General features: G+C 49.0%; 1 protein-coding gene and 1 long non-coding RNA gene across 16 annotated transcripts in view; one reads left to right on the top strand and one right to left on the bottom strand.

Annotated features, from left to right (window-relative positions):
* Positions 1-14,007, bottom strand: part of EP400 (E1A binding protein p400) — a 95,902-nt gene extending 81,895 nt beyond the window's left edge. For 6 of the 15 annotated variants that reach the window (XM_084764296.1, XM_084764307.1, XM_084764298.1 and 3 more), the window contains exons 1-2: positions 13,559-13,681; positions 995-2,364 (exon numbers count right to left, since the gene is read on the bottom strand). In XM_084764296.1, coding sequence (XP_084620422.1) covers positions 995-2,329 — 1,335 coding nt within the window. In that variant the 5' untranslated portion in view covers positions 2,330-2,364; positions 13,559-13,681. Of the gene's footprint in view, positions 1-994; positions 2,365-13,149; positions 13,378-13,558; positions 13,683-13,722 lie in introns of those variants that run through there. The other 9 variants (XM_084764302.1, XM_084764301.1, XM_084764299.1 and 6 more) reach the window with 6 other exon arrangements.
* On the top strand, positions 13,603-21,147 carry LOC311587463. The gene is made up of 4 exons (XR_014775868.1): positions 13,603-13,718; positions 14,865-15,002; positions 16,865-17,031; positions 20,490-21,147. It is a non-coding gene; the product is annotated as an uncharacterized lncRNA (long non-coding RNA).
* The last annotated feature ends 1,124 nt before the right edge of the window (positions 21,148-22,271 follow it).

Raw genomic sequence — 22,271 nt, 5'->3', positions numbered from 1 at the left:
TCCGCAAAATCATTGAGAACTTCTGAATAACAAAAGTGGTCCAGCCTAGGTCCAGTGTTGAAGAAGACAGATGGCCGAGCCACACAGATACATCCACAGCTGCTAGGGAGGACCCGGGAGCAGAGGCAAACTTGCTCACCAAAAGCAGGTCTCGTTGCCAAGGGCTGACAGCAGTTAAAATTATTTTAGCGCCATCATAAAACAAAATAAGCTACGTCAACATAATAAACACTACACAAGACAAGGGCACAAAGACAGTGCATCACAGTACGGGTCGCTAAGATGCCTGCACGCTTCAGAAGAGTTCAGAACTGCTGTGCCGGGAAGGGGGTTCACTGTGCAGTACTCTAGGAACCCAAAAAGCAGCCTCTGTTTCAAGTATCATTCCATAGGTTTGCAAAGTGCAAGCTTAAAGTATGATCTCACATCTAAGACTACATCTAAAACCTTAAAAAACAATCCACATAGTTCTCCAACACTATCTGTACTTTAACTGTGAACATCCCACACAAAATACACCTAGTGTATTTTAAAAACTTTGTTTTTATGAACAGACCTACATACACACAGTGAAACCAAGCAGCCAGGGGAGAAGAGCTAAGCTTCACTGCACTGGGAGAACCTTCGCTGTGGGTTGCCACAGGACTGGCAACCGTGTTTTGTTGGCCAAGGACCACACACACAGACAAGGGAGAAGCCTGGACGGCACTGGCTGAACTCGCTGCCTAGGACGGGTTCTGGCTCTCGGTGACAACATGTGGCTCTGAAAAGGCATCAGTCACAACACCGTCCTTCATCTTCCTCCCCAGACAGCTACACTGCACAGCTACCCTCTACATGAAGGAAGAAGGAAAGCACACACTTTACTCCTCTTTGGATCCTGCGGCACCCAAAGCCTGCGTCACCCCGAGCTCACACATCTTCAGCCTACTGTTGCACACCATCTATTTTGCTTTATGTAGCCCTTCTAGACTACTAAACTGCTGTTCCTTACCTCATCGTTGATAACTTCAGACTTTTCTTCCTCCTCTTCCTCTTCTTCTTCTTCCTCCTCAATGTCCAAGTCATTCTGCCTAAGATAAGCCTGTAAAGGGGCGTAATGCTTCCTTTTAAAAGCCAGGAAGTCCATCATGTTCCCCTGAAGATGCTGCAGGAAGAACAGTTCGATCAGGTACTCCCTGAAGACCTCCTTGAGCGCCTCCATCTCCTTGTAGTGGTAGTCCAAGCACTGCTTCCTCATCTGTGCCACCTCCTGCGAGGCTGCGGGGACCTCCTCCAACTTCTTGGGAGCCTTCTTCATTCCTGAACTTCCCACAGATGTGAGAGGCACACTGGAAAGGCCGGGAGGCATGGTGGTTCTGGAAGGGCTGGTGGGTGGTGGTGGGGATGTCATCCCAAATGCTGACGGTCCCCCAACGCCAGGGAGCAGCACACTTGGTGTCCTCTCAAACCCCAGCGATCTGTTCAGTGGCTGCCCCTGAAGTACCTGCTGCTGCTGCTGTATCAACTGGCCCTGAATAATGCTGCTGATCTGGGGCGGCAGGCTGGCCGTAGTAATGTGGTTTGGGCTGGCCAGAGGTTGCAGTCCAGTGCCTCCTGCAGCTGCAGGGCTCTGAGGCCCCAGATGGTGGATGGTGCCTCCTGACTGCGCGTGAGGTTGGGAGAGTCTCCGTTCTCTGACCGTGATGGGAGCTCCTGAATGCTGGAGTTGAACCTGGGCTCCCTGCGCCATCTGAGTCAGACCTGGTGCCTCCTGAAATACAAAGTGACCACCACTTGATGGGCTCAGGCTGATCTGCCTCACAAGCACACTGGCATCCACAAAGCCTCCAGTGGGGCTGCTGCTGCAGATGCCCAACCCAGGGCCTGGGGCACCTGCACGCACATTCTGCATGGTTTGCCCTGGCCCAGGGCTAGGCTGTGTGGGGCTTTGAGTCTGGACCTGCTGCGACAGCGGAGAAGTAACTTGAATGTATGATGGAGAGCCATGCTCAAAACGCCTCTGCTGCGCACCGAACTGAAAACCTGGAGAGGTGGGGCTGGGCAGCGGCAGAGGGGCCAGGGTGATCTGCTGGTTTCCTCCCACGACTGGGCCGACACTCTGCAGGGTGATGTTCACATTCTGCCCAGCCACAGGGCTTCTGCTCATCAGCTGCTGTATCTGGTACCCAGGGGACTGGGGTGCAGATGGGCTGGCTGATGGGGCGAAAGGTGCTGCAGGAGATGGGGGTAGGTTGGGATGGGCTGGCTGCTCCTCTTCACTCCCAGTGAAGGACCTGGACCTCTGCAGCTGATGCTGGACATTCTGAGGACCACTGCCATGGTGCATTATCACCTCCCTTCTCTATCCAATGTAATGTTCCCCTAAAAAATCAAAATTAAAATCAAGACATTGGAAGGCAAACACAATCATTTGATTACCACTTACATTTGTCTGATTTGAGCAGGGGCGCCTCTCCTTACTCTCTGTCAGAGAACAGGTGGCCACTTACACATAACCGTAACTCCTTTCCCCAGCGCCTTTCCTCCACCCAAGATCCCAAAGGAACAAAGGGCCCTTACCTCTGCCATCTATAGAAGCAGAAGGCCAAGAAGATGCTAAGTCCCATTCAAAAAGAACTATCAACTAAGAAGTATGGCACCACACACCACATTCAATCCAGGGGGCGGCGGCTACTTTGTCAGTAACCCTATGACATTGGCCACTGTGCTGGAGAACCAGCCAGCCCCTCTAAGTGGCTTAAAGCGCCTCCTGGGATTTACTAGTTTAGCCAGGCCTCATACACCAAATGACTACATCTGCCTCCCAAGAAGAGACCAGAGCAATTACACTGTTGATCTACAGAACGCTGCTGGCAAAGAGGATGCTCCCCCTAGGAGACCACCGGTCCCCTCAAGACCAGGTCAACACTCGCATCATCCTGGTGGGGAGAGCTCAGCTTGTGATGACTATACGTGGCAGGGCTCCCCATAAACGGCAGTCTTCCTGTCAACCATGTATGGCAGCAAAGGGTCCCCTATGTACAGAGGAATGTCAACTCAGAACATGGCTGCTCTGGCAAGAGATCACATCCAAAGAGCTTCTAGGTCTGTGTGATCTACCTGGAAAACAAACACACCTTTAATCCAGGAGACAGAGACAAACAGACCTGAGCTCAAGGCCAGCCTGGTATAGAGTAAGTGTCAGATTAAAAAAAAAAAAAAAAGGCAGCCTAGGAAGCGGACATGGTGATGCACATCCCAGCACTCAGGAGGCAGAGGCTGGTGGATCACTGTGAGTTCAAGGCCAGCCTAGGCTACACAGAGAAACCCTGGAGAGAGAGGGGTGGGGAGAGAAGCTTAGGTTTAGGTGTGGTGGTACATGCCTTTAATCCCAAAGGAAGGTAAAGTTAGTTTGTAGAAGGAAGCGCCCATGTTTGAAAGTGATGTCTAATTGAGTGGCAGAAAAGATGGCAAACCAGAGAAGATTTGACAGAACAGGATATCCCAGCTCTCAGGAGAGGAAAAGGAAGCTACTTAGGAGGCAGTTTTACCTGGGCAGTAATAGACGGGTTGCAAGACAAAGAGCTCAGGTGAAGACTGAATGAACCAGAAAATGAGAAGAAGCCAGAAGATTAGAGCAGGTTGCTGAGTTACTTTGAGGCCAAGCAGAGCAATTCCGGGCCGAGAGAGAAGCCAGATTAAATAAATCAGCTGGGAGAGGAGTTTGAGCCAGAACAGCTGAGCTGAACCAGCCAGCCCAGAGCTCAGAAAGAACAAGTAAGGGTGAGCTTATTCAGCAGTAAGTCTCAGAGGCTGAAACATTCTAGGCCTAGACTAGATTGTACAGATGCTAGAAGCTTCCAGGACTAGGCCTAGCTTAGGAGAAAGGAGCAGTAAGCCTCCATGACAATTGAAACAGGAGAACGAAACCTACCGGGGCTGGGGTATAGAGGGTGAGGCACGTCTTTAATCCCAGCACTCATGAGGCAGAGGCAGGCGGATCACTGTGAGTTCAAAGCCAGCCTGGTCTACAAAGCGAGTCCAGGACAGCCAAAGCTACACAGAGAAATCCTGTCTCGAAAAACAAAATAAAAAACCAAAGCTACTTTTACACCTATGGTATAACCAAAAGGAAGGCTACTCTGAGATGGCTACAGACAGCGATAAAAGAGCAGAAAGGGCTTGGGGAAGAAAGCAGGCTTCAGAAGACAAAGCAGGGAAGCACAATTTGGTGTCAGACCACTAGTGCTGCCCCTCAGCCTGCCTAATTTCCTCCATAGTGGACCGAAGACACAGAACATTTTCTTCATCAGAAATAAACAATGCTGCAAATCCGTAGCACCCAACATTCAGCTCAGAGGTAGGGTCCAAAGGCAAACACTGCCCCAAGTCTTGGCACTGTGGGTAAAGACACCTACTACCAAGCCTGAGGATCCAAGTTCAGCCCCGACGGTCCATGTGATAAAAGAAGAGCGCCAACTCCCCCAAGGTGTCCTCTTACAATCCACACACACACATCATAGCACATCATGAAACATGTATGTGTACAAACACACAAATATCTAATTAATTTAAGAGTGTATTTTTGGGGAGCTGGAGAGATGGCTCAGTGGTTAAAAGGGCCACCTGCTCTTCCAAAGGTCCTGAGTTCAATTCCCAGCAACCACATGGTGGCTCACAACCATCTATAATGTGATCTGATGCCCTCTTCTGGCATACAGGTATACATGCAGACAGAACACGGTATACATAATAAAAAATAAATAAATCTTTTTTTAAAAGTGTACTTTTGCCACCAAGACAAGCAGCAGAGTCATCAAGATATCATTGCTTATCTCTATCAGAGTATGAAAAAGAAAGAAGCCATGAACCCAAAAACTTAAAAAAAAAAAAAAAAAAAAAAGCAGCCAGGCATGGTGGCGTACACCTTTAGTCCCAGCACTCGGGAGGCAGAGGCAGGCGGATCGCTGTGAGTTCGAGGCCAGCCTGGACTACAAAGTGAGTCCAGGACAGCCCAGGCTACACACAGAAACCCTGTCTAGAAAAACCAAAATAAATAAATAAATATATATAGATATATCTATATATATAATACATCGCAAGATTTTCAAATAAAAAATATATCGCCAGGTGTGGTGGCGCACGCCTTTAAGCCCAGCACTCGGGAGGCAGAGGCAGGCAGATCGCTGTGAGTTCAAGGCCAGCCTGGTCTACAAAGTGAGTTCAGAACAGCTAATGCTACACAGAGAGACGTCTCAAAAAACCAAAAATAAATAAATAAAATAAAAAATATATCAATCAAGCCATGAGCGGTGGCACACACAAGCAAGCCCAGCCCTCCAGAAGCGGAAGCAGGACTACTGCTGCCCCACAGTAACTACATAAAGGAGTTGAGGGGAGGAGGATGAATGAAAGTATCAATCACTTATCAATACACAGAGGAGCTTTGGGCCACACATAACTTTCAGAACAAGCTATGCTTCCTACAATGATAAGACCTGAGACAGGACCCCGACGGAGCAGGTAGGTCACTGAGCTATGCCCTGAGGGATGCCTTTTTGTTCTGATTTTGATTTCAAGACAGGGTTTCCCTGGGTAGCGCTGGCTGTCTGGGAACTCCTCTCTAGACAAGGTTGGTCCTGAACTGCCTGCCTTGGTCTCCTGAGTGCTGGAATTAAAGGTGCAAGGGTACTATCCTCAGTTCCCTCCTGCCTTACTCATTCATTGGCCAATGAAGTAAGCAGCTCTGCTCCTCCACACCCTTCCTGCTGCTCTGCCTCACCACTGCCCCGAAACAATGGACTCATAAAGCCATGGACTGGGGGCTGGAGAGATGGCTCAGAGGTTAAGAGCACTGGCTGCTATTCCAAAGCTCCTGAGTTCAATTCCCAACAACCACATGGTGACTCACAACCATCTATATCCTCTGACGCCCTCTTCTGGTGTGCAGGTGTACATGCAGATAGAGCACTTATATACAAAAAGTAATTTTTTTAAAAAAAAAGAAATCTTCAAAAACTCCAGAAAATGTATTAATCCCTGAAAGGAATTCATTTTTGTAACCCCCAAAGTAATACAGTTGTAGCTGAAGCAATGCATTAAAACAGGGACTCCCGGGAACAAGATGGCTAGCTACACTAGCAGGAATTTGGCAGCTCCTGGTTCAGCAAGACACCTTGTGTCAATACAGTGGAAAACAACTAAGGAAGACATCAAACATCAACTCCGAGCCTCCATATGAACACACATACTACCAACAGCATGCTAGGCCAGTCTTGGCTACATAGCCAGTTCTAGGCCAGCTTAAGCTACATAGTGAGATATCTAAAAAAATAAGAAGAAGAAGAAGAATTATTTATATATATATATAATATATATTACATATACATATAATTTATACCACCAACCATCAACTATAAGGTGAAGAAGCCACTCATCTAAAAGTGCTTTCAAGGGGCCGGAGAGGTGGCTCCGTGGTCAAGAGCACTGACGACTCTTCCAGAGGGGGCACGGGTTCCATTCCCAGCACATGCAACATGGCAGCTCACAATTGTCTCTCACTCCAGTCCAAAAAAAATCTTGACACCCTCTTCTGGCCTCCTCAGGTACTGCATACGAGTGGTGTGCTGACATACATGCAGGCAAAACACCCATACATATAAAAAATTTTTTTAAGATTTATTTATTATCATGTATACAGTGCTCTGCCTGCATGTCCACTTGTGAGCCACCATGTGGTTGCTGGGAACTGAACCCAGGACCTCCAGAAGAGCAGTCAGCGCTCTTAACCCAAGCCATCGTTCCAGCCCTATAAAATTTATTTAATGAAAAAGTGCTTCCCAGAATAAGGTGCAGAGACCCCAACAGACAGCAGGGGACCACCAACAGCGAAACTTAAAAATTGCCTTTTCTAAGTTTTCTTGGGGTGGGCGATTCGAGACAGGGTTTCTCTGTGTAGCCCTAGCTGTCCCTGGAATTTAGATCTGTAGACCAGGCTGGCCTCAAACTCAGAAATCCACCTGTCTCTGCCTCCAGGAGCTGGGATTACAGGTGTGAGCTACCACTGCCCTGCTTGTGTTTCTAATATTACCTCAGCTTTTTGTTGCTTTTTTGAGAGGCACCTGATTGTTGTCCTCTTAGCTGCTGATGTCTACTTCATTCCAGTAAGATCACGTGGCACCTGGCTTCTTGTATATATGGCCTAAAGGTGAGCTGTCTCCCAAGGCTCAAATGTAAACTCATCACCAGCTGGAAGTGTTCTTGCAGGAGGCTGTAAGAACCATCAGAAGTGTGGCCTAGCTAGCTGCTGCTGTGCTGGGCCCTGAAGTTCACATTTCCATGTCTGGTACCAGCCCAAGCTCTCTATTTTCTGACCAACCAAGCTGTAAACAAATCACACTGCAACCTCTTACGACCAACTGAACTATCAGCCAAAATAAATCTATCTCTTAACCTTGAGAAGTTTGTCAAGTATTGTATTACAACAATAAGTAACTAATCCAGAAAACTGACACCAAGAAGTCTTTGCAGTTCTTATCTGGCCAAGTGACTCCCAGGGCTTTGGAACTGGGTAGGGGAAAGGTGGAAAGTTTGGAGAGGTAAGCTGAGGAAGCCCCAGGCTGCTGTGTTAGCAGCTCTTAGGGGACTACGCTGTGGGAGTGTGGAAGAACAAAACGCCAACAGAACCGTGGACAGTAAAGACCATGAGGTTTTAGGTGAGAACAAAGTCTGTCAGAGCTGGACTAGATTGTTCTGGCAAAGAATCTGTGTTCTGCCTGTGTCCTGAAATTTTAAGGCTGACTTAAAAAAATAAGAGACTAATTAATTTGGCAGTAAAATATTCAGAACACTGTAACATTCAAGGTACAGCAAGGCTGCTGCTGGCTGCCATTAGCTGGATTCACAGTGGGAACTCAGAGCAAACAGCATTCGTGAGGAAAGAAGAGTGGACGCACAGACAGCTCCAGACAGGAGGGCACAGCTTCCGGAAGAGAAAGGTCACGCTCAAAGTAGAAGGTGCCCCGAAGGCAAGACTTCATCAGCCTGGGCTGTGCAAACAGCTCAGTGGTCAGGAGTGCACTGCTCTCACAGACGGCCAAGTCTGACTCCCAGCATCCACAGCTCCAGGAAGTCCAGTTCTATGGTAAATCTGACGCCTCTGGTCTCCACAGGGACCTGCATACACACACAACTTTAAAATAATAAAAATAAATCCTAAGATAAAGACTTCATTAAAGGCCCCATAGTATAAAAATACAAAGTCATTCGGAATTTTCTGTTGTTGTTGCTTTGTTTTTCAAGACAGGGTTTCTCTGTGTAGCCTGGCTGTCCTGAAACTCACTCTGTAGACCAGAACTCACAGAGATCCACCTGCTTCTGCCTCCTGAGTGCTGGGATTAAAGGTGTGTGTCTCCACTGAGAGTGTTAAATCTAGAAGGTGGCACGTACCTGTAATCTAAGCTCTTGGGGCAAAGGCAGCAGTACCACAAACTGGAGCCGACTGGACCACACAGTGAGTTCCACACAGCTAGGGTCAAAGACCAAGACTATTTCTAAAGAAAAAGAGAGTCTCTGAGGGACCTAATCAGAGCCTGTAACCACAGGCTCATCGTGGACACAACTCAAGATGTAGCACAGCCTGGCATCACCCATGCACTGCTGGTTTTGCAGGCATGCATAAGTAAGGTAAGAGTTAAGGGCTTGACCCAAGAAAAAGGCAGACAAGAAAAAGCAATGTGTAGCACGCAGGATCCGAGTCACATCAGAACCTGACGTCTGTTCATGAGGCTGTGAAGGGGCAGCCTAAGGGCAAAAGCCATTCCAGGGTGCTGGAGATGCCCAGATGTAGAACATTAGCCAAGAGAAGCTGCAGAAACCACCAACCGGAGCTGACCCAACAAAGAGCCCACCAGTGCAGTAAGCGGACCAAGCCCGTTGAAGCCCACACGGTACTACAACTCCAGATGCTAGATACGAAGCCACAGGTTGGCATTTGCTCTGCTAGGCTTCAGTCTTACTTTAGTCTTTCTTAAGTCCCCCCCAATCCTCCATGTTAGAACAGCAATGTTTCCTCTGTGTTTATTGAAGTCTTAATATTTGTAACCGTTTTTTTTTTTTTAAGATTTATTTATTACTATGTATACAGTGCTCTGCCTGCATGTACATCTGCATGACAGGAGAGGGCATCAGGTCACATTATAGATGGTTGTGAGCCACCACCATATGGTTGCTGGGAATTGAACTCCGAACCTTTGGAAGAGCAGTTAGTGCTCTTAACCTCTGAGCCACCTCTGCAGCCCATTATGGTTTTAAAAAGGGTTCACAGCTATGAGCTTGCCTTGTGTCTCAGAATACTCTTTGAATGTTTAAGCAGTACTAGGATGGTTAAGACCATGGAGACTTATACAGTTGGAGTGAAGGAATATATTCTGTATTACGAATGTCCTTAACTCTGTGGGACCAAAGGCAGAATGTTATGGTTTGAATATTAAAATGTCTCGGGGCTGAAGAGGTGGCTCAGCAATTAAGAGCACTGGCTGCTCTTCCAGAGGGCCCAGGTTCAGTTCCCAGCACCCACATGGCAGCTCACAGCTGTCTGTAGCTCCAGTTCCAAGGCATCTGGCACCTTCATATAGATACAGGCAAAAACATCAATGCACATAAGAATAAATAAATCCTTTCTAAAAATTAAAAACAGAGCCGGGCATGGTGGCGCACGCCTTTAATACCAGCACTGGGGAAGCAGAGGCAGGTGGATCACTGTGAGTTCGAGGCCAGCCTGGTCTACAAAGTGAGTTCAGGACAGCCAAGGCTATACAGAGAAACCCCGTCTCAAAATAAATAAATAAATAAATAAATAAATAAAATAAATCCTCTCAAGGTACTTCTGCTATTTCCTCACAGCAACCACAAAAATAACTAGTGAACTGCATAATGGCTTATTTCACTTTACATACTGTCTCCAATTCCATCCAATCTGTGGTAAATGACTCAACTTCGTTCTCTTTATAATTGAATCCCTGTGTGTGTGTGTGTGTGTGTGTGTGTGTGTGTGTGTGTAGACATCGCACTCTTTCCCACTCATTCCCAGGTAGGCACCTGGGTTAATTCTCTATCTTGGCTGTTATAAACAGTGCTAAAAGAAACACAGCAGGTGTCTCTTCTCTATGCTCACTGCATTTCCCTTGGATATATACCTAGGAATGTGATTGCTGGGTCATTACTAGTCCCATTTTTTAGCTTTTGGGGCCTCCTACTCTGGGTCTATTTTGGCAGTATTAATGTATATTCCCTCCAATTTCATATCACAGTTCCGTCTCTCACAGGCTTTTTGTTAACTGCTACTTTAACAGGGATGAGCTTATATCTAACTATGGTTTAAATTTACAAGCCCCAAAAATGCCTTTTAATACAGTTTAAACTCTAGTTTTTATTTTTATTTATTACTTTTGAGGTGTGGTCTCACTATGTAAGCACCTGGCTAGCCTTAAACCCATGAAGATCCACCTGCTTCTGCTTCCCAAGGGTGGGCCATCATGCCCTGATAAATTATAATTTTAGTTCAACCTCTACAAGACAGACAGACAGACAGACAGACAGAACACACACGCACACATACACACATACACCAAAACAAGTGAAGTTGCCACTCTGACAAAAGGCTACAGAAAAATCACAAAAGGAGGGCTCGGGAGATGGCTCAGCAGTTAAGAGCACTGCCTGCTCTTCCAAAGGACCCGGGTTCAATTCCCAGCACCCACATGGCTCAGCACCCACAGACAGCTCACAACTGTCTGTAACTCCAAGATCTGACACCCTCACACCAACACACATAAATTAAAATTAAATAAAAAATATTTTTTAAAAAAAATCACAAAAGGAAAAAGCTCATCTGACCAGTGATCTGTTTTATCACTACTCCCATTGGCCCACACAGAGCAGAGCAGGTTTGGGGGGTTAGCAGCTGGAGTGGTTATAGCATGGTTAACTGGTCTCCATGTCATCAAGCCCCCAAAGTGGAGAAGTGGCAGCTACACTGAAGGCCTTGTTTCCCAGTCACTGAGGCCTAGCTACACAAAGCTACTTCATGTCCTCCACAAAGTACCCTCACACTTCAGGCTTCTCCCACAAACGTTGCATGCCTTCATTCCCTGAGAAGCAGTGCTCCAGGACCCTTTCAATAGCCACATAAGTCATCCGATAAACACCAGAAACGAACCCCCTTTACCCCAGGGTAAAGCATAAGGGTTATGCTGTAGCTCAATGGTTAAGTGCTTACTTAGCATGTGCAGGACCCTGACTCGATCCCTAGTACCACACACATTCACAAAGATTAAACATTAAAAATGATGCTTTCTGCTAGGCACAGTGGCACACGCCTGTGATGGAAGCTCTCAGAAGGCAGAGGCAGGAGGACCAGTTTCAAGTTGAGACATGTCTACATAGTGTTCAAGGTCAGCTATGGCTAACTGACCAAAACAGTAAGTAAGACATTGCTTTGCTAGTTTGCTTTTTAACAACCTCAAGAAATCCCTAGGCAGAGGCTGGAGAGATGGCTCCGCAGTTAAGAGCACTGGCTGCTCTTCCAGAGGTCCTGCAATCCTCTGTAAGTCCAGGTCCAGAGTATCTGATTCTCTGTCCTGGCCTCTGTGGGCGGCAGGGACCCAACTGGTACAAAGATACACAGGAAGGCAAAACAGTAAGTCAGTTGAAAAGACCCAGCTCTTCAGGGGGAGCTGAGCTTGAATCCCAGGACCCACAACCACCAGGACATCAGACCCCCTCCTGCCCTGCAGGAGCTTACATAGCCACACAGGCACACGCAAATAAAAACCAAACAAATAACAAAGCCTTCAGAACCAGTGGAGCCTAAGCCATGGAGAGGACATGACCAAAACCCCAAGTAAAGCCGCTACAGAAAAAAAGAAGGAAGGGGTGACTGAGAGCACACGAAAATTCTCTCCACCCAGGAACACAAGTCAGCCGAGAGCTGAGAGGACCACCTGGAGGGGAGCCCCAGCCCCAGGAAGGTTACTATGTAGCTGTGGCAGAGATCAAGGGAAGGCCACACTGAGGATGGGTAAGGGGCAGCCTCGAGTGAGCCGGGATGACAAGCCAACAGAGAGGCAGCTACTCAACAGTAGAGTGATCAATGCACCCACACAGCTTAAGACACAAAGTTTCATTTCATAATCACAATCATTTTTTTACTGTTAGAAGAATATAACAAGAGAAAATAATGGCACTTTTGGCATTAAATTGTCCTGAGTTTTTTATTTCTTTGTTTCTTATTTTGTTTGTTTTTGTAACACAACTGGCTGTGTAACACATCTGGCTGTCCTGGAACTCACTCTGTAGACCAGGTTGTTTTCGAACTCGCAGAGATCCTCCTGCCTCTGCCTCCGAAGTGCTGGGGATTAAAGGCGGGCGCCACCACCGCCAGGCCTTGTCTTCAGTTTTTAAACCACTGGGGACAGGGGAGCAAGGTGTGGTGGCAGCACCTTTAATACTTTAGTACTCAGGTGGCAGAGGCAGGTGGCTCTCTTGAGGGTTCCAGGCCAGCCAGAACTACTCAGTGAAACGATGTCTTAAAACAAAACAAAACAAAACACTAAATAAGGAGGTGAGGACACTGCATACTGAGGCAAGCACCCGCTCTTCCAGCTCTCAGGAGACTGAGGTGGAAAGGTAACCTGAGGCCAGGGTCTGAAGCCAGCCTGGGACACAAATTAGGTACACTTCAAAAACAAGTAAATAAAACACCCAGGCGTGATGGCTCACACCTGTAACCCCAGCACCACAGCGGAGGCATCTGGGTTGCTAAGAATTACAGACCGCCTTAGGCTACTCAGTGAGTGCAAGCCAGGCTGACTCGGACTTCCATGAGAAAAACCTGAATACATAAACAGGAATTTTAAAGTTAACATGTAGTTTGCCTTTCCTGGCCATTGAGAGTGTACAAATCACACGCAGGCACGTACAAGAACCGCGGTCAAGGCCACCCTGGTCTACAGGTGAGACCCTCTCCGGAAAAAGAAAAACGAACAAGAGCCGTTTTGTCACACGCAAAATCCGGAGAAGGCGAAACGCAAACACCCCGCCAGGGATGAGCTCAACCCCCAAACTCCAAAGTCGCGATGCTCCCAGACACTGGACCTGGGGACAGACCTGAGGCGATACAGGTTCTGGGGCTGATGCTGCGCCTCGGCGCCCCGGCTCGGACAGCTCCCAGGCCCGCCGCGTCCTCCCTCCCGGGCTCTGCCTCAGCCCCAGGCTCTCCGCCACCGAACGCCGCACGGCCGACCAACGGTGGCGCGGGCGTTAAGAGCCCCGCCTTCCCGGGCGCTCGGAGCCGGCCGCGCGCGGGAGGGCGGACGAGGCGAGGGCCTTCAGGACCACGCGCCAGGACTCCCGGACCTCTCCGCGCCGCCCGGCCCCCCGGCCCCGCCCGCCCGCCCGCCCGCCCACGACAAAGCGCCGCCGCGGCCTGGGCCCGACGCGCCGCGGCCCGCGGGACCGCCGAGGACGGCCGCCCGGCACGCCGCCGCCGCCCACTGCCTCCCAGCCCGCCTCTCACCCCGCTGTCGCCGTCCCGTTCACCCCGCACCTCCAGCCGCGCTCCGCCGCGTCGGGACAGCCGGGAGGCTCGAGCGCTCCGCAGCCGCTCGGCGCATCCGGGTCCACGGGCGCAGGAAGTAGCAGCGCCCGAGCCTACGGCGAGCGGCGAGGGACTAACGGTACCTGCCCTGCAGCGCCGGACCCGGCCGCGCGAGGTCGCCTGAAGTTAAAACGCTCCTGAGGGCGGGGACGGAACAGAAGCGGCTCCCGAACCAGGCTGACCCGGGGCGGAGCTCTACGCCGGAGGCGCGCGGGGATGGGTGCGGAGAGCACAGGGCTACGTCAGTCGTCTGTGCGAGGCGGGAAAGCTTCGGCCCGGCCCGGGCGAGTCTGCGCGCACGAAGGGCAGGGCCGTGAGCTCAGCCCGTGCCGGAGGGCTGGGGCGTGGCCTCGTCGGTAGGAGGCGGAGCCTCAGGGCTCGGGGAGATTCGGCCAGACTCGGGGAGAGGCGCGGCCTCGCCAGTAGAAGGCGGAGCCTCAGGGCTCGGGGAGATTCGGGCCGACCTTGGGAGGCGTGGCCTCGACGGTAGGAGGCGGAGCCTCAGGGCTCGGGGAGATTCGGCCAGACTCGGGGAGAGGCGTGGCCTCGTCAGTAGGAGGCGGAGCCTCAGGGCCCGAGAAGATTCGGGCCGACCTTGGGAGGCGTGGCCCCGACGGTAGGAGGCGGAGCCTCAGGGCTCGGGGAGGTTCGGGCAGACCTGGGGAGGCGTGGCTCGTCAGTAGGAGACGGAGCCTCAGGGCTCGGGGAGGTTCGGGCCGACCTGGGGAGGCGTGGCCTCGACGGTAGGAGGCGGAGCCTCAGGGCCCGGGGAGATTCGGGCCGACCTGGGGAGGCATGGCCTCGACAGTAGGAGGCGAAGCCTCAGGGCTCGGGGAGGTTCGGGCAGACCTGGGGAGGCGTGGCCTCGACGGTAGGAGGCGGGGCCTCAGGGCTCGGGGAGGTTCGGGCCGACCTGGGGAGGCGTGGCCTCGACAGTAGGAGGCGGAGCCTAAGGGCTCGGGGAGGTTCGGGCCGACCTGGGGAGGCGTGGCCTCGAAAGTAGGAGGCGGAGCCTCAGGGCTCGGGGAGGTTCGGGCCGACCTTGGGAGGCGTGGCCCCGACGGTAGGAGGCGGAGCCTCAGGGCTCGGGGAGGTTCGGGCAGACCTGGGAAGAGGCGTGGCTCGTCAGTAGGAGGCGTATCCTGACGCCACCTGCTGACTCGCTCTACCCAAGACTGGTTAGGAAAGCTCACTGCTTCCTCTGGGTCATATTCCTGTCTTGTAGGCAATAGAGGACTAGCCCGAAGGCCTAAAGCCCGAGTGTCGCTGGGGTTAGCCGAAAGGAGGCTGAGACTCGGTGAGCAGGAGTATGAAAATATACCCAGCCAACATCGTTAGGCCTTAGAGAAACAGCCAAGCCGAGGTAGGAATCCTGTGCAAATTTGAGTTTGGGTTTCTCTGTGTAGCCCTGGCTGTCCTAGACTCACTTTGTAGATCAGGCTGGCCAAGAATTGACAGAGATCTGCTAGTTAGAAAACTAAACCGGGCCGGGCGTGGTGGCGCACGCCTTTAATCCTAGCACCAGGGCGGCACAGGCAGGCGGATCGCTGTGAGTTCGAGGCCAGCCTGGTCTACAAAGTGAGTCCAGGATGGCCAAGGCTACACAGAGAAACCTTGTCTCGAAAAACCAAAAAAAGAAGAAGAAAAGAAAAGAAAGAAAGAAAACTAGCCTCAGTTTACCCAGAAGATGGTAGGCAGCCCCGAGGTCGTGAAGAACTTCAATGGAATCCTATACACATGTTAGATTTAAGGAGATGAAGGAAGCGAGCATCGCACATGGTGTACATTCACTCTGTGAAGCAGAGAGTAAATTCACGGGCACCTCAGAGCAGAACTGCCGCCAAAGACTGGAAGGATTTAGCAACAGCAACCCCGGGAGCTGGTCCTCAGTTACAATGGAGAACCAGATAGGACTGCAGGTACTACCGTGCCCCAGCACCAGTTTCTAAGTGACAGTCAGTATGCTGAGTCCCAACACCAGCTTGAATTCCGTAATCACACCTTGGCGTTTATGTCATCTAGCAGCTTTACATGCTTGGAACAAGGCTGAAGAATCAGGAAAGAGGTCTGAGTCATTTACTAAAATTTTAAAACGCCCAAAAGAAGCCTTCACTGATTTTTTTTTTTAAACAAAGACTGACTTCAGCTGTAAATAGAATAGCATCAGATTCAGAAGTCAGACATATATTAATCGAATCTTTGGCTTTTGAAAGTGCTAACTCAAGCCGGGCATGGTGGCACAAACCTTTAATCCCAGCTCTTGGAAGACAGAGGCAGGTGGGTTGCTGTGAGTTCAAGGCCAGCCTGGTCTACAAAAGCAAGTCCAGGACAGCCAGGGCTACACATAGAAACCCTGTCTTGAAAACAAAGAGTGCTAATTCAGGGGGAGCTGGAGAGATGGCTCAGAGGTAAAGAACACTGACTGCTCTTCCAGAGGACCTGAGTCCTTGTCCCAACACTCACATGGTGGTTTAGAACCATCTATAACGTGACCTAATGCCTCTTCTGGCATGCAAGTGTACATGCAGGCAGAGCATTGTATATATAATAAAAAATAAATCTCTTTTTAAAAAAGAAAAAGACAATGCTAATTCAGAATGCAAAAGGGTAATTAGGCCTTTAAAGGCAAGATCAGCACCAGTTGATGAATGGATGAGAGACCCAGCTGATGTTGGCTCTCACGTTTATGATGCTGCTCTGGTCTACAAAGTGAGTCTAGGACAGCCAAGGCTACACAGAGAAATCCTGTCTTGAAAAAACAAAAAAGAGTTTTAAGAAAAAATTTACAAAAAAATTTTTTAGGGGCTGGAGAGATGGCTCAGCGGTTAAGAGCACTGACTGCTCTTCCAGAGGTCTTGAGTTCAATTCCCAGCAACCACATGGTGGCTCACAACCATCTATAATGTGATCTGATGTGCATTGTATACATAATAAATAAATAAATCTTTTTTTAAATTTACTTATTACATTTTGCCTGCATGTACACCAGAAGAAGGCACCAGATCTCATTATAGATGGTTGTGAGCCACCATATGGTTGCTGAGAACTGAACTCAGGACCTCTGGAAGAGCAAGCAGTGCTCTTAACCTCTGAGCCATCTCTCCAGCCCCCAAATAAATAAATCTTTAAAAAAATATTTTTTTAAAGAAAAATATCAGATGTAGCCAAGGCATTCCTAGAAATAATGGGTTTTGTTGTTGTTGTTGTTGTTGTTGTTGTTTCTAGAAAGAATCCAAAGAGAACACCGCAGCAGATGGCGTGGCAAAGGCCAGCACTGGACTAATGAGTGCAGATGAACAGGAGACAGGAAAAGTGACCCTTTGCCACTGGGGAAATGCTGTTAGAGGCATCGCTCAGTCTCCTGAGAGCTGGAAGAGCGGGTGCTTGCCTCAGTATGCAGTGTCCTCACCTCCTTATTTAGTGTTTTGTTTTTGTTTTTGGTTTTGTTTTGTTTTGTTTTTTTTTGTTTTTTTTTTTTTTTTTGTTTTTTCGAGACAGGGTCTCTCTGTGTTAGCCTTGGCTGTCCTAGACTCACTTTGTAGACCAGGCTGGCCTCGAACTCACAGCGATCCGCCTCCCGAGTGCTGGGATTAAAGGCGTGCGCCACCACGCCCCGCCATGTTTTGTTTTGTTTTAAGACATCGTTTCACTGAGTAGTTCTGGCTGGCCTGGAACCCTCAAGAGAGCCACCTGCATCTGCCACCTGAGTACTAAAGTATTAAAGGTGCTGCCACCACACCTTGCTCCCCTGTCCCCAGTGGTTTAAAAACTGAAGACAAGGCCTGGCGGTGGTGGCGCCCGCCTTTAATCCCCAGCACTTCGGAGGCAGAGGCAGGAGGATCTCTGCGAGTAACTAAATCCTTTCCTGTCAGCATCGGAGAAACGCATCCACAGAGCAATTAGAAGATGTAATGCCTGGTGTTAAAAACAGCACTGCTCTGGATATAGCCAAGGACAGAACAGCTTCAGTGGATAAAACATAAAATTCTGGAGAGACCAGAAATCAAGTGTTTTGCAAACTGCTATGAATGGTCAGAGACCAAGCCAGGCAGTGGTGGCGCATGCCTTTAACCCCAGCACCTGGGAGGCAGAGGCAGGCAGATCTCTGTGAGTTCTAATCCAGCCTGGTCTACAAAGTGAGTCCAGGACAGCCAAGGCTACACAGACAAACCCTGTCTCAAAACAAACAAACAAACAAGCCAGAAAACCACAAAACAAACAAAAGGTTTAAGTAAATTCAAAAGGTTATTGCAGTTCAAACTTGTTTTCTTTTTTTTTTAATTTATTTATTTATCATGTATACAGTGTTTGCCTGCATGTACACCTGCTTGCCAGAAGAGGGCACCAGATCTCATTATAGATGGTTATAAGCCATCATGTGGTTGCTGGGATTTGAACTCAGGACCTCTGGAAGAACAAGACAGTGCTCTTAGCCTCCGAGCCATCTCTCCAGCCCTCAAACTTGTTTTCTAAATCTCTGAGAGCTGGAGTGATTTGGAGCAAAGATAAAATATTTGAGCAGGTTGGTGGTAGCTCATGCTGTGAGTCCTAGCACAGACAGGCGGATCTCTATGAACTAGTTGTTGTCTCCCTCCCTCCCTCCCTCCCTCCCTCCCTCCCTCCCTCCCTCCTGCCCTCCCTCCCTCCTGCCCTCCCTCCCTCCTTCCTTCCCTCCCTCCCTCCTGCCCTCCCTCCCTCCCTCCCTCCTGCCCTCCCTCCCTCCTGCCCTCCCTCCTCCTCCCTCCTTCCTTCCCTCCCTCCTGCCCTCCCTCCCTCCTGCCCTCCCTCCTCCTCCCTCCTTCCTTCCCTCCCTCCTGCCCTCCCTCCCTCCTGCCCTCCCTCCTCCTCCCTCCTTCCTTCCCTCCCTCCTGCCCTTCCTCCATCCTGCCCTCCCTCCCTCCTTCCTTCCCTCCCTCCCTCCTTCCTTCCCTCCCTCCTTCCTTCCCTCCCTCCCTCCTTCCTTCCCTCCCTCCCTCCCTCCTGCCCTCCCTCCCTCCTTCCCTCCCTCCCTCCCTCCTGCCTTCCCTCCCGCCTTCCCTCCCTCCCTCCTGCCCTCCCTCCCTCCCTCCTTCCTTCCCTCCCTCCCTCCCTCCTGCCCTCCCTCCTTCCCTCCTTCCTTCCCTCCCTCCCTCCTTCCTTCCTTTTCTTTCTTTGTTGGTTTTATGAGATAGGGTGTTTCTGTGTAGCCTTGACTGTCTTTGACTCACTAATGCATGGTTTATTGATGGTTCATCAACCACAAAATTAATGGAAGGAAAATGGCAGCCTATAGAGTAGGGATGGAACGGCCAACCCTGAGGAAGAAAGCACAAGGTGAGTGCAGCACCACTGGCTGTAACACAGACAACTAGGAAAGCAAAGAGAAAATCTCTATCTTCCCCAGTTCATGGTGCGTATGCATCTGAAAATAATGAAGCAGTGGACAGATTGACACCATGTTTAATTAACACTAGACTATTAAATTCTGTATCCCAGCTGGGCGTGGTGGCACACCCCTCTAATCCCAGCACTTGGGAGGCAGAGGCAGGTAGATCACTGTGAATTTGAGGCCAGCTTGGTCTACAAAAGTGAGTCCAGGACAGCCAGGGCTACACAGAGAAACCCTGTCTCGAAAAACCAAAAAAAAAAAAAAAAAGTGCCCCAGGGCTGGAGAGATGGCTCAGTGGTTAAGAGCACTAGCTGCTCTTCCAAAGGTCATGAGTTCAATGCTCAGCAACCACATGGTGGCTCACAACCATCTATAATGAGATCTGGTTCCCTCTTCGGGTGTGCAGGGGTACATGCAGGCAGAGCATAATAAAGAAATAAATAGCCGGGCGGTGGTGGCGCACACCTTTAATCCCAGCACTTGGGAGGCAGAGGCAGGCGGATCATTGTGAGTTTGAGGCCAGCCTGGTCTACAAAGGGAGTCCAGGACAGCCAAGGCTACACAGAGAGACCCTGTCTTGAAAAACCAACCAAACAAACAAACATAAAGAAATAATAAAAAAAAGAAAGTGCCCCAATCTAGAGTACAAAATCAGAAAGCTTACCCCTAGTACTAAAAAATAAGAGGAAATGGAGAACCAAATTAAGCTAGGACAGCCCACTGAGAATAACTATTAAAGGAATCCATAGCCAGGCTGTGGTTCACATCTTTAATCCAACACTTGGGAAGCAGAGGAGCACATAAGAATAACACTTATTTAAATGTAAGAGCCACTTATAAAAGGTAGACTGAAAATCAAAGTGAATGTCCTTTGTGATCTAAAAATAAATACACCTGGGCTGGAGAGATGGCTCAGAGATTAAGAACCCCGGCTGCGGGGCTGGAGAGATGGCTCAGTGGATAAGAGCACTCACTGACTGCTCTTCCAGAGGTCCTGAGTTCAATTCCCAGCAACCACATGGTGGCTCACAGCCATTTATAATGTGATCTGATCATACTGTATACATAATAAATAAATCTGTTTTTTAAAAAAAAAAGAACCCCAGCTGCTCTTCCAAAGGTCCTGAGTTCAATTCCCGGTAACCACATGGTGGCTCACAACCATCTATAATGTGATCGGTGCCCTCTTCTGGTGCACAGGAGTACGAGCAGGCAGAGCACTGTATACACAGTAAATGAATCTTTTAAATAAATAAATACACCTAAACCTTGAATTTATATATAGGCAGAGTGGAATATATACTTATCCACACATAATAAGGTATATTTAGTTTCAATTTTTCAAAAAAAAAAGTTTACATTTCAACTGAAAGACCGTACCTTTTCTGTTGTCAACATTTTGCCCTAGAGAAGATACAACCTGCCAAAAAAGGACCCGCCCAGAGTCAGGGCTGGGGCAAGGCTTTGCTTTTATCTTTCCAGAATAAAAACATCCAACTAAGGAATCCAGAGATCACTGGACAAGTCAAACTTCTGAAGAAAAAAAGGACAGATCATCAGGGAAAATGTGACAAGAGTAAATTGGCCAAGTGGTACTACTGTCCCCTACCCACCTAAGCAGCAAATGCTCTTTTGTGGTCCCAATCCAACTAAAAATTAAAGCTGCCTCTGGGGTTGGAGTGCGGCTCTCTCCTTCTCTAAACCCATGCATGCTTGTTATAGGAAAATCCAAAATCTCTGTCTCCCATCAGAAGAGCCACCTGGTACGGGACAGAGGAAAACAAAAAATAAGGGACTACTGTCATTGATCTCATCATCTTTTGGGTTCTACTTGACTCTTTAAGCTTTTCTTAAGGTCTATTATCTCAAAGTCTATAGGATTATTACGTATATGTAAACTTTCTGTGGTGATACTAGTTAGTCATACACTAACTAGCACTAACTAGTTCTAGAAATAAGCTTCATCTAGCTTCCTGTAGGTGTTTTCAGGTTTGAGTCTGAAACAGGTAACTAGGAACAAAGTTTGTGTACCTCAGATTTTCTTGCTTTTGTTTTTGTTTTTCAAGACAGGGTTTCTCTGTGTAGCCCTGGCCGTCCTGGACTCACTTTGTAGACCAGGCTGGCCTCGAACTCACAGAGATCCGCCTGCCTCTGCCTCCCAAGTACTGGGATTAAAGGCGCACGCCGCCGCCACCCAGCACCTCAGATGTCCTTAATAGATTGTGATCCTCAAACCTTTCTGAGATCTGTTGAATATGGCATTTAAAATGGTCAAGTTTTCAGCCACACAGAGGTGGTGCGCTCGGGAGGCAGAGGCAGGTGGAGTTCTAGGCCAGCCTGGTCTACAAAGTGAGTCCAGGACAGCCAGGGCTACACAGAGAAACCTTGTCTTGAAAAACCAGTTTTCTACACTAAATCATGACCATTCCCAACAGTAATCTTTGAATCTCCAAGGTGATGGGGCAACAATGAATCCACCTGCACTGTGGGAACGCTAACCACTGGGGAAACTGCCCCATGCCTCTTCTGCCACCAGGTGGACACCTTTGAGTTAACTGCTGTGTTCTATCTGGCCAGGCGTGCCACCAAGCCAACAAACACCACCCAAAGATCAGGTTCAGGCTACAAACTGCTCAGGACATTCAAATTGGTAAGTTCATAGGAGACTGACATGAACATTGTACCAAACTTAGAATTCAAAGATACAACCAAGGGCTGGAGAGATGGCTCAGTGGTTAAGAGCACTGCCTGCTCTTCCAAAGGACCTGGGTTCAATTCCCAGCACCCAGATGGCAGCTCACAGCTGGCTGTAACTCCAAAGATCTGACACCCTCACACCAATGCACATAAATTAAAATTAAATAAAATACTTTAAAAAAAAACAACAACCAAGCTGAACATTGTGTAAAGCTTGGCAAAAATAACTTTCTTTATTGTAAATAGTTTTACTGTGTTAGAGTTAAAAATCTTTCCTTTTTATTTAGACAAAAAGGGGGAAATGTTGCTGGATATTTGATCACACTGTGAACCCTGAGATTGTGTTGTTTACTGGAAAAACCTGTTCCTAGCTGTGGTGTGGCTCAGTCCTGCCACAGCAAGAGCTTTCTGCTTCACTGTCGTAAACAGGATTAAATAAAGTCAACCACTGGCCAAGAGGCAGAGCAAGCAACCAGTTGACGGGAAGGGAAGTGAAGATAAAAAAGAGTAAGTGAGGTCAGGAGGATGGAGAGATGCACAGAAAGTAGAGGGGAGGGGCATTCAGTT

Source organism: Acomys minous (genome assembly GCF_964271855.1).
Source record: "Acomys minous genome assembly, chromosome: 16".
NCBI lineage: Eukaryota > Metazoa > Chordata > Mammalia > Rodentia > Muridae > Acomys > Acomys minous.
Note: the sequence above shows the minus strand (reverse complement) of the source record. Positions and strands in the feature narration are given on the sequence as shown.